The 20257-nt window shown below is 44.6% G+C and overlaps 1 protein-coding gene across 2 annotated transcripts in view; it reads right to left on the bottom strand.

Annotated features, from left to right (window-relative positions):
* The window catches only part of SNED1 (sushi, nidogen and EGF like domains 1), a 347445-nt gene that overhangs the window by 53883 nt on the left and 273305 nt on the right, over window positions 1–20257 (bottom strand). For both annotated transcript variants that reach the window (XM_075340866.1, XM_075340865.1), the window contains 7 exons: window positions 10737–10913; window positions 10530–10643; window positions 9456–9569; window positions 6755–6868; window positions 4751–4867; window positions 2671–2958; window positions 2349–2529 (listed from right to left, as the gene is read on the bottom strand). In XM_075340866.1, the coding sequence (XP_075196981.1) occupies window positions 2349–2529; window positions 2671–2958; window positions 4751–4867; window positions 6755–6868; window positions 9456–9569; window positions 10530–10643; window positions 10737–10913 (1105 nt within the window). The remainder of the gene's footprint in view (window positions 1–2348; window positions 2530–2670; window positions 2959–4750; window positions 4868–6754; window positions 6869–9455; window positions 9570–10529; window positions 10644–10736; window positions 10914–20257) is intronic.

The following is a 20257-nucleotide window of genomic DNA, read 5'->3' on the forward strand; positions in this document are numbered from 1 at the left end:
AGTCAGGGGACAGGGATAACGTGTATCCTAAGCCGTTTGGAGAAGCGCATATCTGGATAAGCGTGGTGTTCCTGGACTGCCTCTCTGAAGGCAGAGTGGTCCAGAAAAATACGTGAAGCTGACTCCTCCACTGGAGGAGCTGTGAGAAATAACCCACATTCTATAGATGGACGCTATAAGATTATTTACTATGGCGTCACAATCAGGTGTATCCAGATTGAGAGCGGTCTCAGGATCAGAATCCTGAGCCGCTACTTCCGCCTCATTACACAGCGAGTCCTTCTGTTAGGACCCTGATGAAACCGAGGCCGCTCATAGCGAGCCCACTTAGGCTGTCTGGGACTGACGTCCGTGCAGAGCCGTGACTCTGGGATGCGTGTGACATTCCCGGAGCTGTTAGTTATTCACACTGAGGGGGGCCATGGATCAATGATTCAACAGTGCCCATATTGTGAGAGACATGTCCGGACTGCTAGGCTTCTAGTATCATAGCCATAGTCTCAGAAAAACTGTCAGTAAATACTGCAGACACCGTCCTCATCTCCTGGCCATTAGTGCATACAATGGGAGTCTATGTACCTGCCGGCCGTATAGCCGTACATGCTGTACCAGCTGTATAGAAAAACATGTGGTTCTGCACCTTTGTTTTACACAGAGAATATGCTGATAACTCCTCCGCATAATCCAGGAGGGTATATACAACGTGCGACCAAACAGTGCAATGTATATAGTACAAGCATATCTATAAGTGCACTTCTGCACTAGTGGGGTTAGCACCACAGGTGCTGCTTAACGCCTGTTACAGCGATTGTGTGACTATCAGAATGCCAGGGTCTTCCACACTTGTCTCTGTATCGTACAGAAACTGACACTAATGGCTGCCGGTGTCCTTGTAGAGAAGGAAGCCGTGGGCGTGCCTGAGAAAGTGCGGGAATCCGGATTCACAGTGCACACAGTGAGAGGGGTGGAGTATGCAAAACATACTCCAGCTCTCAGCTCTGCTCTATGCAGCGTCACGCCCCTACCCTGACTGTCAGGGCTGTGGGCGGTAACGAAGGGAGACTAGGCCCAGAAGCCGGGGACTCGAGTTAACAGCGCGGCCGCCGTAAAAGCGCGGGCCGCGCTGAAGTCCCCGGCGCACCACAAGTGCCAGCCGCGCCGCAGTTCCAGCGGCCGGCGCGACCGATTCATAGAAGTGGCCAGCGTCCCGCCCCTCTCCTGACTGGCAGGTCTGGGGGCGGGAACGAACGGAAGCAGGCCGCAAAAGCCGGGGACTCTAGTTATCAGCGCGGCCGCCGTAAAAGCGCGGGCCGCGCTGAAGTCCCCGGCGCACCACAAGTGCCAGCCGCGCCGCTGCCAGCGGCCGGCGCGACCGATTCCTGGAAGTGGCCAGCGTCCCGCCCCTCTCCTGACTGGCAGGTCTGGGGGCGGGAACGAACGGAAGCAGGCCGCAAAAGCCGGGGACTCTAGTTATCAGCGCGGCCGCCGTAAAAGCGCAGGCCGCGCTGAAGTCCCCGGCGCACTACAAGTGCCAGCCGCGCCGCAGTCCCAGCGGCCGGCGCGACCAATTCCCATAAGTGAGCCTGCTTCAGCAAGCTGAATGAGGCCATGGCACAGGCGCCGCAGCGCTGATGTCCCCCGGCGCACTACAACACCCAGCATGCTGCGGTGTGAGCGCCAAATGCACGGGGACACAGAGTACCTTGAGGAAGCAGGGCCATGTCCCTGATGTACTCCGCTCCATCCAGCATCTTCTCCAGGGGCTGTAGATGGAGCACGGTCTCAGTGCCTGGAGACCGGTAAATCCCACTTCACCCAGAGCCCTGTAAAAAGGGATGGGGAAGGAATCAGCATGTGGGCTCCTGCCGCCGTACCCGCAATGGGTACCTCAACCTTACAAACACCTCCGACATACAGTGGGGTGAGAAGGGAGCATGCTGGGGACACTATATGTGTCCTCTTTTCTTCCATCCGACATAGTCAGCAGCTGCTGCTGACTAAAAAGTGGAGCTATGCGTGGATGTGTTGCCTCCTTCGCACAAAGCACAAAACTGGTGAGCCAGTGATCCCACTGGGGGTGTATAGCCAGAAGGGGAGGGGCCTTACACTTTTAAGTGTAATACTTTGTGTGGCCTCCAGAGGCAATAGCTATACACCCAATTGTCTGGGTCTCCCAATGGAGCGACAAAGAAATTAATGTTACTTTTTTCTTTCTAGTTGGTCCAAATCCTGCGCTGCTCTTCTAAACATTTTATGTAGATGACTTCATGCTGTATCCCACATGCAGTATCCCACATAAAGTATATGATCCTTAAGGGTGTAAACTTTTCTGTACTCCTTATACTCACCTGAAAGTGAATTCTCCTGCTGAAGGCTCCTGCTCTGCCTGCTGAATCCTCTCATTGGGGTGCTGCAAGGACAGTTTAACATGCGCGACTAGTAAGTGTCTGTGTGGACTGAGCGACCAGGAAACCATAATAGAAGACTCTGTCACAGAACTGACCCGTGGTCTGTCCACTGTAGGTGGTCCTATTAAGTGGAAAATACATTTTTAGTACAGCAAGTGTGCACCAGTCTCAGATACACATACATGATTGTAGTCCATAAAATATGATTTTTGGGTTAAAGAGGCAGGCATCTTTTGTCAATTCATAATTTTCAATGTCTCACTTGTGCGGGCAGAAAGTGTAAGTGGACGACTAATATCATTGTGGCGTAGGTTGCGCTTCACAGTGACAATTGTGACGTTATAAGAGCGTCCTGGGATGAGTCCTCGTAACTCATGCTCAGTTTGACCTCTCTCCACGAAGTCTGTCCTTGAGGAACCATCTGGAGCCGTATAGCTCACAGCAAAACCATCTGATGAATGTCCAGACCCTTCCTCGGGTGGTGTCCAGAAGACCCAAACACTGTTCTCTCCTACGGCACCCAGCGACAAAGACAGAGGAGGCAGCAGTTCTGTAGAGGGCAGGAGAAAGAAATAGGTCTTAACTAATAAAGAGAATGTTCAGAATTAAGAAAATATGGCTACTATCTTTCAAAAACAGAGCCACTACAATACATTGACTGTGTGTGCATCTATTGCAAATACATCCCTTTGATCCTGAGAATTTTAAATACAATGTCCCAGTTCTTGGTGAAGAATTGACAAAATATTCTCAATCACTTTCCCTACAAATGAATGGAAGACATAGAAACATTCAAACAAGTGTTGAAACTCATGGAATGTTTCAACAAGTTAGTGAATTAAAATACTATGTCCCAAGAATGACAAAAGTATTTTAGGAGTGATACCTTTATAGGCTAACCAGAAAAATCATATTAGCAAGCTTTCAGAGCACACAGGCTCCTTCTTCAGGCAAATTACAAAACATTTGTAATTTGCCTGAAGAAGGAGCCTGTGTGCTCTGAAAGCTTGCTAATATGATTTTTCTGGTTAGCCTATAAAGGTATCACTCCTAAAATACTTTTGTCATTCTTGGGACATAGTATTTCAATTGATTTTTCTGGCTAACACGGTACCACAATATTACCCTGTATTGCACATAACAAGTTAGTGAATAAGTCAAGCTAGCCAGATAATAGGACATTATTGATGGAGGGCGTTATATGTATATAAAACTAAATAAAGAAAGTGCTGTAACATCTGGGGGTGTGGAGTAGGCTGCCAGAAGTAATGTAAAATTGGGTTGAGACTGGAGGTGACTATAGGGAAAATGAAGGTGAGCTTGTTGTGACCACTGGAGAGTGGTCTACTAAGGGAGTTGTTAAGTCTTAGTTTTGGACATGGCTCCTAAGGTCCCCATACACATTAGATAACTTCCCCATGCACAGGCGAATCCGGCTTCGCAAAGGGGGGACCCTCTATACATGGGAGCTTTCGGCTCTGTTCATTGTATCCTTTATCAGGATAGTGGAGAAAGCCACAGCCAGAAAACTCTAGCAGCGGCTTATCTCCTGAATACCAAAAAGGTCATATGTTAAAATTGAAATTGCCCAACCAGATTATGTCGGGGGACAGTCAATAGGTTCCTACACACATTACTCTGTCATTCCACCCTTCCAAGATAGTCGGTTTGACCAACTTTAGTCAGGGGAACATGGACTTAACTAAGATTTGGCCTGATGTTCTTAGTAAAGCGGGCTTTACATGCTACGATATCATTGCAGATATCGCTAGCGAGTGTACCCGCCCCCATTGTTTGTGCAACATGGGCATATCGCTGCCCGTTGCGCACAAAATCGCGCACCCCCGACACACGGAGTTACCTGCCCTGCGACGTCACTCTGTCCGGCAATCCGCCTCCTTTCTAAGGGAGCGGGTCGTACGGCGTCACAGCGACGTCACACAGCAGGCGTCCAATAAAAGCGGAGGGGCGGAGATGAGCGGGACGTAAACATCCCGCCCACCTCCTTCCTTCCGCATAGCCGGTGGAAGCAGGTATGGAGATGTTCCTCGCTCCTGCATTGTCACACATAGCGATGTGTGCTGCCGCAGGAACGAGGAACAACATCGCTAATGAGCGTTAAACGATTTTTGGTTTTAGAACGACCTCTCCGCGGCAAACGATTTTGGCCGCTTTCGCGATCCTTTTAGGTTGCACAAAAGTGCCACACGCTGCGATATCGTTAATGACGCCGGATGTGCGTCACTAACGGCGTGACCCCGACGATAAAACATTAACAATATTGTAGCGTGTAAAGCCCCCTTAACAGGACTCATTGAACAAACTTTATAAACTAATGTTACCTCTTTCACAAGTGATGCCGGTATAGCCAGTTCGGCAATTACAGCTAACCGCACCCTCTGCACTGGACACACAGACACCACGGCTGCCACATGGGTTAAGCAGGCATAAGTCGCTTACTATAAAACAGAATTAATGCAGAGGATCAGATAAATGCAAATCAAAACCACACTATGATACTGTATATATCCTGCATGATTTAGTTTACATAAAAATTATTTTAAGACTGTGCTCAAACACAGCGTTCATGCAGCAGCATTTAGTTGCAACCAGGGCTGTGGAGTCGGAGTCGGTATAAAATGGACCGACTCCTGACTCCTAAAATATATAATAAATTGGGTACACCGATTCAATGCAGAATGTGCTGAATATTTTTTCATAGGAATTTGGGAAAGTTATGAAATGTCCTATAAATGGCTGCTCTATTCCTGATCTAAGGCTGCATTCACACAGTGTTTTTGCTGCGTTTCTTGAGGATACGTTTTTCAGTTGCAAAAGTAGATCAGCTTTTTAAAAAACCGCACCTGAAAGGTTTTTGAGCTCATAGATAATGTTTTCAATAGCAAAAGCAGATTAGAAAAACGCCACAAACTGACATGCTCATTCTTTGTGAGGATCTGTTTTTGAGCTTATTATTGCCGCCAGAACCCCTAAAATTGATTCCATCTTGAAGAGACATATAAACGGGCAATCATCAATCAAGCCGCTCGGTGGGGCAGCACTTATTTAACGATTGATCGATTTCTTGAACTAAAACCGTTTCTTATAGATATGGTGAACCCTCAGGTAACCCTAAATGAAGGTCAATGGACACAGGTGGCTGAATTGAAGGAATTGCTTAATCACCCATTTGCCGTGACTAAAAAATTACAAGCTGAGGATTTAACTCCTGGCATTTTCATAAGGGAGTGGAAGAACTTGCTATTTTGCCTGTCCCAAAGAGGAGGTTTAATCGCTGGCTTTTCTGCTTCAATGAAACAGAGAGAGACACAGCTATTGGAAAATAAAATTCTTCTCGCAGCTGTTTATGTGAACCTAAGACATCATATACTTCTTGATAATCAACAGCTTACTAAAGGAAATGACCTGCATGCCCATATAGATGGCTTAGGGGCTTGATCCTACTGACAGATTTCCGTTAATGAATCAGCTCCTATATCTTCACTTATTGATTAATAAAGAAGTTTTGACTAATGTGTCATGCAAGGCACATGATATTATTACATAAAATCAAGAACTAGTTGTGCATATTTGTAAACGATATTCTTGACTATTAAAGGGAATCTGTCACCAGGTTTTCGCTCTCCTATCTGAGAGCATTATAATGTAGAGACAGAGACCCTGATTCCAGCAATTTGTCACTTACTGAGCTGTTTGATGTCATTTTGATAAAACAAATATTTTCTCTGCTGCAGATCTAGCAGTTATATAGAGCCCATGAATATGCAGGACTACTTGGCAGCATTCCAATTAGTCCTCTAATGATAATCTACTGGTGATTAAAAAGTGATTTTATCAAAATTACACTAAGCAGCCAAGTGAATCACCGCTGGAATCAGGGTCTCTGTCTCTATATTATGCTGCTCTCAGATTGGGTGGCAAAAACCTGGTGACAGATTCCCTTTAAAGGGAATCTGTCACATGAAAAAACGCTATAAACCTGCAGATGAGGGGTTAATCTGCAGGTTAATAGTGTTTGGAACCTGCTGCTGGTAAAAAAATGAATTCTAATCATCGCGGCAGCGTTCAGTTTTCAATCATAGGGGACGGGACGGCACGGGTTTAGTAACCACTCTGTCTGTCAGTGCGGGGGGCACAGTTACAGCTGCCGCTCTCTATACACAGAGCGGTGACTGAACAGCTTGAATGGGGTTGAGATGCAGTCTGCAATAACAGAAACCTCCCATAGACAAGAGGGGCACTTTGTGTACATTTTTACTAATCGTAGATAGCCGCTAATATTGGTATCCCACAGTAACCTTATTATAGGCACATTAGCAACTCACCTGTCTGACAATGATAGCCATAGAAACCTCTAGGACATACACACAGATAAGAACCTGCAAGATTCTCACACTTGCCCCCATTCTGACATGGAGAAGACTGACAACCATCCAGCTCTGAAAATGAATGAAATGAAAAATTAATTTATTAATATGTAGAAAGATACAATATAAAAACTATTTGCGGCTATGTTCACATGTTGCATTTTTGCTGCATTTTTACTGCATCTAAAACCTACTCTCTTGGCAGTAAAAAAAAGATGCTTCCTAAAAGCAGGTTTTGCTTTCCTTTTGCTGCATTTTTTGCTGAGTTTTTGGTGTCATTTGTTTAATACAGTTAGATTCATTCATTACAAAAGCAGCAAAAATGTTTTTTGCACTTTCTCTTTACTTTCAATGATGAAAAAACATTGCAAAAAGAATTGACATGCAGTGTCTTTAAAAAAAAAACAAACAAAAAAACAAAAATACCCCAGCAGTTTTCCATTTCAGTCAGGAAAGTCTGTGTGCATGAGACTCTGGAATCTCATAGCTTTTGCCGATACTGTAAAAAGCAGTTTTTAATTGACATAAAACTCATGAAAAACACACAAAAAAAAATGCAACATGTGAACATAGCCTAAAGATTGCCTTTCCCTGATGAAGCTGGAGCCACTGTGATTCACCATTTAGCGAAACGTACGTTAGAGGATGGCTTTAGGGCAGGTTGGGTGGTAATATCCCTCTGGGGGAGCTTTCTTTGTCCCTGACAATCACAATTTGATCATGGTCATTGCTACATTACCCTTTCCATGGTACTTATCATGACTTCTTGTTCTTACCTGGCACATGCACTTTGGTAGACGCGATATCCAGTTATATCTAATTTACAGAACTAACTCATTTTTTTTTCTATTGCATTGTAATTCACTATACTGGATATCCTCTCTTACCTTCCATGGGTTTTCAATCGTTTCTGTAACCCCATATAAAGTGTTTTTTCAGGGTACTTAGAGTAATCCAGAATTATTACCCTTCCATGTGGTTTTAACCCTTTTTATCATGGCCCTGATTGTTTGTGTGTCATTTTAATCATGTAATTAAATAAACTTTGTTAGAATTTTGCACCGTAAATACTCTTTTTCTCTGTTTTTTTTCATGTATTCCATGGAGTATGTGTCTACCACAGGGCCCCTCACTTGAGGAGGTCTGTAATGGTTATACATATTTATACCGGTTATGAGGCTCTTTGTTTATAACATGTGAACATAGCCTAAAGGTTCCCTGTTTCCAAATTCAAATTTCATCCCAAGCCTTCTAGAAGGGACACCAAGTCCAATTTGATCTTTTAAAAATCATTGGACTAGTAAAAAATAAATAAATTTGCAAATACAATTTGGGAAAATTTTGGGGCTGGTATTTTTAAACGCTGTTTTGTTTATAAGAACATGTGACCAGTAATTTGTTGCCTTAGTCATGTGCCCGTGCTGGAAGAGGACGCTAAGAGACTGGGAGAGATGGATGCAGCACTATGGAGAAGCGGTGGGGAACCACTATATGGGCATAAGTTATTATTTTTAGACCATACAGAGCCATGTAATAGAAAATAAATTTATGCCTAACCCCTTTAAAGAAGATTTTTAAAGGGAATCTGTCAGCAGGTTTTTGTATGTAATCTGAAGTCAACATTCTGCAAGGGTTAAAACATGGAAATCAGGGATGCCTGTCTTGTCAAGGTCCGATCTGTTTATTTCCAATCGTTGTTTAACCAGCAGGACTTCTCATTGCTTGAACTACAATGTCTTGAATACAGAAGTCCAGCATGCCCCCTTCAATCTATATAGTGAGTGTGGTGTGGGTGGGGAAGCTCACTCAGCTCTGCTACATTGCTAAATCTAAAAATTCTGATTGTGTCAAAACGGGTGCTACATATAATCTAAGTGATACATCGTTAGATTCAGGATATATTTGCCTACAACATGCTGCTCACATTATTCAGAAGACTGGAGAGGTGCTGGATACCAAAACGGCGATCAGTGGGTATACTAACACACTGACACTAAAATTCATATTCACAAGTCTTGTATGTTGAAAGAGTTTTTTGGCATAAGTAAATTTAACCCAAATCCCAATTATTAATGTTTGCTAATCAGTACATTTCCATTCACAAACATCATCATTATATTTATAAAGTAGAAAACACGAGTCTCTCTATGAATACATTTTTATGGGATCTTTATCGGGACCTACGTATGTGTAATGAGTCTCCAAATGTCAGTCCCTTCTAGAGCTGTACTGTAATGTATCACCTCTAAAAGGAAAACCAAGCTGCTTCAAGAACTGCCAGTGTTCCTGGTTTCTGATACTTGAAGATGGCTGTGGATGTAAAATGACTGCATTGGCTTATCTTCTAATATAAATCTTGTAAATATTGAACTTTGGATATCTACCATGTACTAACTCTAGTCAGCATTGAAAAACAACTAAGTTTCCAACCATCTTCACAGATAATTTTCTTTAAAAAAAAAAAGATTCTACTGTTCCTTTGTGTTGTAAGACTATGGGAAATGATAAACACACTTGTGTTACTTTTCTCTGTGGTCCACTCTTTGATGATCATACAGGGTGCAATACATCACTATAATTTCTAACATCTGGTCTGTTACATCTTTTTCTAATCTGAAGCGAGTAAGTAATACCATATTGCAATTTTTTGTTTGTTTACCATTCTCACAGTAGGTACCAACAAAGCCTTCAGGGCAGTCACACCGGTAGGCACCAGGTAAATTCTGGCATGTTCCTCCATTTTTACATGGATTTGAGGAGCACTCATTAACGTCTGCAAATTAACAACAAAACAGAAGTTAAGCAAAGCACATAAGAATAACCAGACACAATTTTCGGATTGTACAGGTCCACAGGATCTGCCTCTGTAATGCGCCACTGTGAAGAAGTGATAGCAACCCCAGGTCCACCCTGTTACATGCACTGCATGGTGTGCATTAAGCCTGTACAATATGGGAGTAAGGCTATGTGCGCAAGTTGTGTATTTGCATGCAGTTACGCTGCGATCTGCACTGCAGCGTAACTGCATGCGTCCTGCGTCCCCAGCATAATCTATGAAGATTATGCATGAGACGTGCGCACGTGGCGTATTAGAACGCAACGCATCGGCTGCTGCCCGAAGCGCTGCGTTCTAAGAAGTGACATGTCACTTCTTTTGTGCGCTTTGCCTGCAGCCCCCGCTCTGTCTATGGGAGAGGCTGGACTCAGAGCGCATGAAATTGGCTTTTCATTACGGGCTCTTTCTGCAGCGATTTGAAGCGCACGTGTGCTGTTCAAATCACTGCAGAAATTTTTGCAGGGACAGAACGCTACGTGCGCACATAGCCTTCTACAGATAGAGATATTCTCCAGAAAAAAATCATTCAAGCACATGGAATCAGTGGTGACAAATTACATGTTTTTATTTGGATGATAACACTGGCAGACACAGACAGATAATGGCCCTTGTGCAAGAAGGCCCTTTGCAGCCCAAGAGCCCATCATAATGCACAATTCATCCTACTTTGGAGGTAGAAGTGGGCCCCCCTACCTCTTGGGGCCTTGTGCAGCTGCTCATGTTGCACGAATGATATGTCCGCCCCAGGATGATATAGTACAATGGAATGCAATGGCTTCATGCAAAATCCACAATAGTGCAAAACTTCGGTGAATGTCATGGTGCACAATAATAGCCGGTAACCATTCATCAAATTATTTGCAACCATTTATGTATATCTTTGAAAAATGGTCTTACCCAATTCACAATGTTTTCCACTGTATCCTTCTTGACAATCACATAAGAAGTGGGACACCCGATCCTTGCACAGGGCACCATTTTGGCATGGATCGGATTGGCACTCATCGATTTCTATAGTGACAAGAGAAGACCTTTACATGACTAAATCTTTACATTATCCACCTCCTTAGACTTGATTCTGTAAAGGTAGAAGAAAAGACGTACCCTCGCACTGAGGTGCTTCACTCCACATGCCATCCTCGCTGCATATGCGGGTACTGTTTGGGCTACTCATTATGTATCCCTCGTTACAATGGTATTCTGCTTTTCCACCAGGCCATGTTGATGTTACAATTACTTTTGCATATTTTACATGTTCTGGCGGTCCACAGTCCATTTCAGCTATAAAATAGTTAATACAATGGAAGAAGATCAACTCCACAAAAAGTTATTCTCATTAAATGCACCAACAGTAAAGAAAATAAATTAAGTTTACCGTCAATGGCATAAAAATATGATATGCACCACTGTGCAAAAGCTTTAGGCAGGTGTGGAAAAAATGGTACAAAGTATAAATACTGTCAAAACTACAAGTGTTAATAGTTTATTTTTATCCCCTAGCAAACTGAATTACCTAAATTGAAATCTAAATCAAACAAATATTTGTTGTGACCTTTTGCTTCAAAACAGCATCTATTCTTGTAGTTACAATTGCACAGTTCTTCATGGAACTCGGCAATGAGGTTGTTCCAAACATGATGGAGAACGTACCACAGATATTCTGTGGACATAACTTGTGCAAATTCTTTTGTCTCTTCATATAATCCCACATAGACTCGATAATATGGACCCCACAGAATCCTGATCTCAACACCATCAATTCTAGGTTCCCCTGTTCTTCTTTAAGCTGAAGATGGTTCTTAATAATATTGGAACATTGCCTGAATGTTAGAGGTCATTGTTCTACTGCAGAATAAATTTGGAAATAATCGGACACCTCCTTGATGGTATTGCACAATAGGTAACTTTCTGACTATTTCCCAGCATTGGGGACACCAAAAAATGGGCAACAATAAGGACTAGTAGAAGATGTTCAGCAGTGCCATCAGCTCAAAACTGGCAGTGTGTCGCCCACCTGTATCGGTCGCCCCAGGGACGTCACTCCACCTTCTCGGACGCCACAGGAGCTCTACTTGATTACCGCTGGCAACAGGTATGTCAGGTTTATTTACATGGGAGTCGTGACGCCACTCACGGTTTGCGGTCAGAGTTATGGGTGACCGCCACTGCAGGTTCAACGAGTGTCTGGGGCTGATGGGATCTGCAGTCCGATGGTGTGGCCTCCCGTGAGTGAGGGTGGCCCCAGGGGCTCCGGTGTGTGTGGAACAACAGGTCTCAGAATAACTCAGGCACAGTCCAAGAGGTCTTTTAACTTGTTTACTCACTTTCAGGTGTTGTTGTGAGGTAACCCGGGCGATGCTGAGATAAACCAGGTGGAACCAGGAACTCTTTCAGGCTGGTCTAAGGGTAACTGTTAACTTGCCTTCCTAGCATTTCTTGTTTCGGATAACCCCTGACTTGAAGTACTGTGGGATTCATCCAGGGAAGTCGCTATTGCCTTTTCTCCCCTTTTTGGCCCGTTTGCTGGCAGCGTGGACCAAGGAAGATGGCTCCAGGCTCGATCCTCCCCATGGGCCCCCTCGTTGCTGCTGATGCTCGGACTCTAGTTGGTTGGTGTGGGACTTGTGGTTCCCCCCACCGGCAGGTTCAGCAGACCAAATAAATGGACATCTACTCTAGGGACCTGTTCCCCGTGCGTGCCTAGTTACCAGAGGTCTCCGTACATGACCAGCTGACTTCCTCAGCGTCTTTCTGTCCAACTACCGGTAACCGTTCTCCCCCGCTAACGGCTACTACATGTGCAGGGTCTGACTAGAATGTCCGCGCGCCTGCTCGCTCCTTCTTTCTGTGCTCTCCGTTTCAGACTGGCTCTTCTCCTACTTTCCTGATAGCCACTGCCACCTTAGCTTCCAGCCCCTCCCCTGCACCCCTAGCTGGGATGTGGAGGCACGCCCCCTCTTGGGTCTGCCCAAGGGTCCCCTCTAAGGTGTGGGAGACCTGGTTGCTATGTGTCTGTGCGTACACACCCTATTTCAGCCTTTAGAATTACCTGGAAGTGCTGACCCAGCATGGGTGCAGTACTCAGTGGTGCCTGACCAAGTCAGGGGCGCCACAGCAGTACCATAGGAACCCAGATACATTCATCTCCTTTCCTGAGAACTCTGACCCCAAAGTAGTGTTGATTTGAGAATTGTGGCCAAAAAGCTTTACCTTTTAACATTAAATCTTGGCCAATGCAACTCAACAATGCACAAGAACAGTGGCGTAGCTAGAGTCCGATGGGCACCAATGCAAATTTTGAGCCTGCCCCCACCCACATGTTGGTCAGATGTATGGGGCGTTGTAGCATTCTAAATTCTATCAAGACATATGAGTTGCCCCTCCTCCCCCTTGTGTAGTACTGACACCCATTCTGTTCTAATTGCCCCTATCCTGGGCTACTTCCTGGTAAATATGTCCCCCATCCTGGTGTATGACCTCATCATAGCTATATCCTGGTATAAATGGCCCCATCCTGGTATATATGTGCCAATCCTGACCCCATCCTGGTATATATGTCTCCATAATGGCCCCATCCATGTATATGTCTCCATCATGGCCACATAATGGTTTTTGACCCCATCATGGCCCCATCCTGGTATAGATGTCCCCATAAGGGCCCCATCTTGAGATACATGTCTCCATAATGGCCCCATCCTGGTATAACAGTCCCCGTAAAGGCCCCATCATGGTATACATGTCCCCATAATGTCATAATGGTCCCATCCTGGTATGTGCCCATAATGGTCCCATGCTGGTATACATGTCCCCATAATGGCACCATCCTGGTATACATGTCCCAATAGTGGCCCCATCATGGTATACATGTCCCCATAATGGCCCCATCCTGGTAAAAATGTCTCCATAATGGTCCCAGCCAGGTTTATGGCTCCATCCTGACCGCATCCTGGTACATATGATACCCCAGGCGCAACACACAGTAAAATTAAATAAGTAAAAACCCTTCCCCCGGCTCCCTTGATGTTCTCCTCCGATGATGGCATGCTGCGACTAACCAGCGTGTAAGTGGCGCAGGGCATTATATCACTGTGCGCCCACTTACACCGTGTTCATCTGCCGGATACCAGCATGGATTATGGGTGAGGGAAGCAGTGAATATTCATAGCCTTAATCCACGGCCAGCAGATCGCAGTACAGGGACCCAACGAGACTCTGCTGCAATGTATTTTAGCTGGATGCGTGCCCTCAAATACAGCAGGTGCTCTGGATTTATGAGTCAAAATCTGAAATATTTGGCTTCAATAGAAGGCAGTATGTTTGCGAAAGGGCTATATACAGGTACAATAATGAATGTCTGCAGACAACAGTGAAGCATGGTGTAGGCTCCTTGCCAGTTTGGGGCAATATTTCATAATATGGAGTTGGGTGATTGGTCAAAATGAATGGTGTCCTCAATGCTGAGAAATAAAGGCAGATACTTATCCATCATGCACTATAATTAGGGAGGTGCCTTATTTGCTACAAATTTATTTTGTAGCAGGACAACGACCCCAATGTCATTAAGAACTATCCACAACCTACAAAAAAGAACAAGGTGTCCTAGAAGTGATGATATGGCCTCCAAAGAGCCATGATCTCAACATTATTTAGACTGTTTGAGATTACATGAAGAGACAGAAGGATTTGTGCAAGCCTGCATCCAGAGAAGCTATATGATAAGTTCTCCAAGATATTTGCACCAACTTTCATGCCAAATTTGTTTAAAAATTGAGTGCACCTCTATTTTTTTAAAGCATTTAGTTACAAAAACAGCACTACAATCAATGCCATGGATGCAAATGTTTACAAGATTCCACCAACAATATCTTAATGTAATTAGAAGTTACTTCAGCACAGAAATGGTATAAATGAGATATGCTGATAAATGTATTTGTATTACTTTGTGGAATTTAATAAATCAAGGTCCAACATTTCAGCCATTAGTAGACTTTGTGAAGGATATCCGGTTTGTGGAGGAGTTGGCGTTTGTGGGCAATGTGAAACTCATCGCAGAGTGGCCACATGGACAGATCTAGGTATTACTACAGTCCAACAGTTGTTTTTTACTGTGTGCTTGACTTTCATTACTAAAATACATTAAAAAACTGGACATGTGTTATCGCCGTAATTGTACTGATGCGGAGAATCATATTGGTAGGTTATTTTTACCGCAAACTGTACACCGTAAAAACAATTTCACAAAAAAAGTCAGAATTCTGTTTGTTTTTTTATAATTTCTCCACATTTTGAATATTTTCCTCATTTTACAGTAAGTTATATGGTAAAATGAATGATATATTTCAAAAATACATCTCATCCCGCATAAAAACAAGCCGTCATACTGTATGTCTAGGTGGACAGAAAAATAAAAAAGTATGGCTCTGGGAAGAAGGGGAGGAAAAAAAAATAACATCAAAACAAAAAATTGGCCGCGTCGTGTACATATAATAGGGAAAAATCTGCTGCCTAGCACTTCTATCAATATTTTTCTTTTAGTGGTAAATGGCCAATTTTTTCCTTTTTTTTTAAACTCGTTTTATTGAAGGTTAAGTAAGACATTACATTATAGGATAAGTCAGCAATTTGTACTTTACAAGTATACACATATACTATTTGATAAGCAGAGTAATAAAGCAACAACAATTGAATTCACAACTATTACATTCAATCTGGCCTTAGCACATTAATCATTGCAGAGGAGTCAGTTCATGAAACATATCCATTCTGGGGCGAAAAGCCCACCTCAATAAGAGAAGCGCAACCCAGATTACAGCGGTCTCGTAGTATCCCCAATACATTATATCATAAGCCACATATTCTCCTTTCCACCCATCAGAATACCATTAGTTACTATCACGCCAGTACCGACTGTAGGCTATCAGTTAGGGAGCCGGGTGATCCTCCGGTCAAGGGCGAGTCCATCCATCTACCCCATATTTTGTCAAATTTATGTAATGATCCCCTTATCTTATAAACATAGTGTCCTGACGGAATTATAGCATTTACCAACGCAATCCATGAGGCTCTAGTTGGAGGGTGGGTGCCCATCCAGTTTAGTATAATGCCCTTCCGGGCCAAAAATAATACCTTTTTTATTAGCAAGTTTTCATTTTGGGACCAGGAGCGTACGTCCACCACCCCAAATAGACACAGAATTGGGCACAGAGCAACTCCTTTCTGAAGTATGGTGGATAGAATCGTTACAACCTCGCTCCAATAGGAGAGAATGACCCGGCAATCCCATATCATGTGCCAGAAATCAGCACCGTTTCTCCCGCATCTTGGACAACCCACCCCCACCAGATTATTCGCCTTTTTATCTTGTTCAATCTTTGAGGAGTCATATAACTTTGGTGTATTATGTATAACTGAATCAGTCTATTATTGACTGCCGGAGAGACTAGCGTGTGGGATTCGACAATGTCGTCCCACACTACATCATCAATTTCAGGGATCCTGGCACTCCACCTCTCCCGGACAGAAAGAGGACTGGTCATGGCCTTGGCCCGGATAAGGGAAGAGTACAGTTTGGAAATGATGCCTCCATGGCCCTGTGATCTGATAATTCCAATGACTGGAAAGGAAGAGAATCTAATCCCACGACCAGAGAACTGAGCCCGAAAGGCGTGCCTAATCTGGAGATACTGAAACCCATGAGATTCCGGCAAATCAAATTCTGCACGCAGCTGCGCAAAGGGGCGGAGATCACCATCCCGGACCAGTGATCCCAAGGAGACTATTCCTCGATTCCTCCATTCGCCAAACCCCGGCAGCCCACAAAAGTGTGGAAGGTCCAGGTTACCCCATATTGGTGTCTCAGTTGGCATATCATGGAAACCAAAAATGGTTTTAGCCTCCTTCCAGACCCTGGCCCCCAGTTTGTGTATTGGGAGGACCCGACCCTCAGGAGCCCTCTTGTGGTCCGTCAACAATGGCCATAGGAGATCCATACCTGTGAACTCTGCCAGAAGACCCTCTGGAGAACTCCTCACCCCAGGAAGTGTCCATTGTCCCAAATATTTCAATTGTCCGGCCAGATAGTATAAGTACAGATCAGGAAGGGCCATACCCCCCATGTCCTTGGGTCTCTGTAATTTGGCCAACTGGACCCTTGATCTGGAAGGACCCCAGACAAAGGTGATCATCAATAATTCCAGGGACCGAAAGAAAGAGCGGGGAATCTGCACGAATACATGTTGGGTTATGTAAAGACACTTTGGTTGCACTATCATTTTAAGGAGATTAATCCTTCCCGCCACTGAGAGCGGGAGTTGGCTCCATCTATTAAATTTCTCCCCGAGGTGTGATAATAAGGGGGCAATGTTTCTTGCTATCATCTCCGAAGGGCTTCCCGTCAATATAATCCCCAGGTATTTAAAATGATCCACCACTGGAACCCTACATATGTGGGTATTCATCATTTCCTCCCTGTCCCGGGATAGGAAGAGAAGGTACGATTTTGACCAATTTATTGACAGGCCCGAGAACTCCCCGAATCGGTCGATTAATTCTACGGCTCTAGGAATGGAGGAATCCGGATCCGAAGCAAACAATAACAGGTCGTCTGCATACAGAGACAAACGTTCATCTCCCTTACGATGTCTCACTCCCCGGTAGATTGGGTCTGTCCGAATGCGCACTGCCAACGGTTCCATGGCAAGGGCGAACAGAAGAGGGGATAGAGGACATCCCTGCCTGGTTCCCCTTTCCAAATGGAAGGTTTCCGATACTCCGCCTCCCACCTGAATGTTAGCCGTTGGGGCTTTATATATAATCTCAATCCATCTAATAAAATCATTGCCGAAACCAAATGCTCGCAGCACCTCCAGCAGGTATGGCCATTCTATAGAGTCAAAGGCCTTGGCCGCATCCAAGGAGACCAAAGCCCAATCCTCCTCTAACTTGGTGCCCATCTGTAGAATCACCTGTGCCCTCCTCAGATTATCCGAAGTACTTCTACCCGGAATGAATCCAGACTGATCCTCATGTATTATGGAGGAGATCACTTTATTGAGTCTAGTTGCTAAAATTTTGGTAAGAATTTTGTAATCAGAGTTCAACAGAGAGATCGGTCTGTATGAGCCACAATCCAGTGGATCTTTATCTGGTTTCAATAGTAGCACGATGGTTGCCTCATAGAAGGAATCAGGCAACCGTCCCCTGCGGAACGAAGCCTCAGCCGTCTCCAGGAGAGCCGGAACCAGCTCCACCCTATACTTGTCGAATATCTCAATCGGGAGTCCGTCTGGGCCAGACGCCTTACCCCTATTGAGGGCTCCCATCGCCTCCACCATCTCTTCCATGCTAATGGGCTCATCCAAGGCCGACCTCTGGGCCAAAGTCAATCTGGGAAGCTCCAGATCCCGCAAGTATTCAGTGATCTCCTCCCTTGACACAGCCAGCCTGGACTCATATAGGTTCCTATAGAAGTCCAGAAACACCTTCAGGATACCAGTGACGGAGGTGATTGATTCGCCACCGGAGTCTCTGATCTTAAGGACCGCAGGTGAGCTAGTGGATTGGCGCACCAGGAACGCTAGTAAACTACTAGATTGGTTCCCTTGCTCAAAATATCTCTGGTTCATGAAGAAGACATGCCTCTTAGCCTTATCCTGCAGGAACAAAAGATATTTCCTCCCAGCCTGTAGCCACTGGGATCTGTTTCCTTCAGAAGGGTCTGAGGTAAATCTGTGTTCAAGCATTCTATTTTGAGTGGCCAATTCCTCCTCCTCTCTGGCCGCCTGTTTCTTGACATAAGAGATAGAGGAGTGACAGCAACCCCTCAAATACGCCTTAAGCGCGTCCCAGTAGGCCGAGTGATTCTCTTCCACGGAGTTAGTCTCGGTGTATGCCCTGAGCTGATCAGGAATCCTATCATTGGTGCCAAAGAGTGACAGCCACCAAGGGTTAATCTTCCGTGACACTTTACGAGATTTACAACCCTCCCACTTAATGCTGACAAATACCGGAGAGTGGTCTGATACTGATCTGGGTAGATGACACACCGATTGCATATGGGCACAGACTCTTTCATTTCCACAGATGTAATCAATTCTAGACAATGAGTTTTTCCCTGGGGTATAACATGTGTATTCTCTCAGTACTGGGTTAAAAAACCGCCACATGTCACTCCACCCCACCTCCTGTAGGAATGCACTCAGTCTAGTTTGCATCGTAGGGGAGATCGGGACCTGTCGGGTGTTGAATCTATCCAGCCCTATGTTACTAATCAAATTGAAGTCCCCCATGCAGAGCACCAAGGCTTGCGGGAATTGTGAGGCAAACTTAGCCGCTTCATACAAAATTGAGATTCCCATCGCAGGGGGGATGTATATGGCCAAGATCACTATCATGATCCCATCGATGTGAGCCTGGATAAACACATACCTCCCATCATTATCCTTTATAATCTTACCCGGGTCCCACCGCAATGCTTTATGGACTAGTACCGATACTCCCCTCGAATATGAGGAATGAACAGAGTGAGCTGACCATTGAACCCAAGGCTTCTGAAGCACTCTCGTGGTTTCCAACAACAAATGGGTCTCTTGTAAACATACAATCTGAGCTTTAGATTTTTTGATATGTGCAAATACTGCTGCCCGTTTCCTGGATGTGCCCAGCCCCCTAACATTCCATGTCATCAAACTTAAAGCCATTGAAATGTATCTCGTACTGAATTAATAGGGAAATGTCAAAAACTTAACCCACAGTAGAACTTGGGCAAACGTACCCTTAAATACAAACTATCGGTTGCAAACACACAGCCGAAAGAACTGATCCAGTAGTGTGACCAGGAGATTGTGTCCCTAGTAACGACCAGGGTGAACCAACGTGGCTAGATGGTGTACTTGGTACGGGGGTGTCCTCGAAACAAGGACTTAAGCTTCTCCTGCAGTCCAACGTATTAAATTATCCTGCAACATAACCTTTAATCATACGTAGGTAAGAGAACCCAGAGTAAGTAGGCATAAAAATATGGAAAAAGAGAAAGAGAAGAGAGAAGAGAAAGGAGAGAAGGGGAAAAAAAAAAAAAAAAAAAAAAAAAAGGGGGGGGGGTAAGGAAGAGAGAAAGGGGCAAGGGAAGAGAAGAAAGAGGAAAGAAATTAAGATGGGCGGAAGAAGAGAGAGTGTGAGGAGGAGGGAATATAGAAATATAAGAAGAAGAGAGGTAACGGAGGGCATACTGGGTGGAAACTGAAGAAGAGAGATGAAGGTTGAAGAGGGAAGTTGGAGAAAATAGCAAAGAAGACTTAGAGGTAGATAGGAATAGAATAGCAAGGATGGGTATAAGGCTGAGATAAAGGGGCCGAGGGATTAGACAAGTAAGTGAGATTGAGAGGGGGTAAGAAGAGATAGGAATGTAAAGGAAATGGAAGGAGAATTTGCAGGCAATCCCAAATTATAAGTGACTATCATGTATGGTGACCCCAAAAAACCTTAATATAGCTTTAAAGACAGAATTCAGCATCCTGAACTTAAGTGCGTTGCCAAATACTGCAGACCCGGAGTAAAGTCCCCTTTTGGATCGCAAGATGCAGGATAGTTCAAGATCGCATGAAAGTGATCATGGCACCGCAGCAGCG

This window comes from Anomaloglossus baeobatrachus, chromosome 3 (genome assembly GCF_048569485.1).
Source record: "Anomaloglossus baeobatrachus isolate aAnoBae1 chromosome 3, aAnoBae1.hap1, whole genome shotgun sequence".
In the NCBI taxonomy this organism is placed as follows: domain Eukaryota; kingdom Metazoa; phylum Chordata; class Amphibia; order Anura; family Aromobatidae; genus Anomaloglossus; species Anomaloglossus baeobatrachus.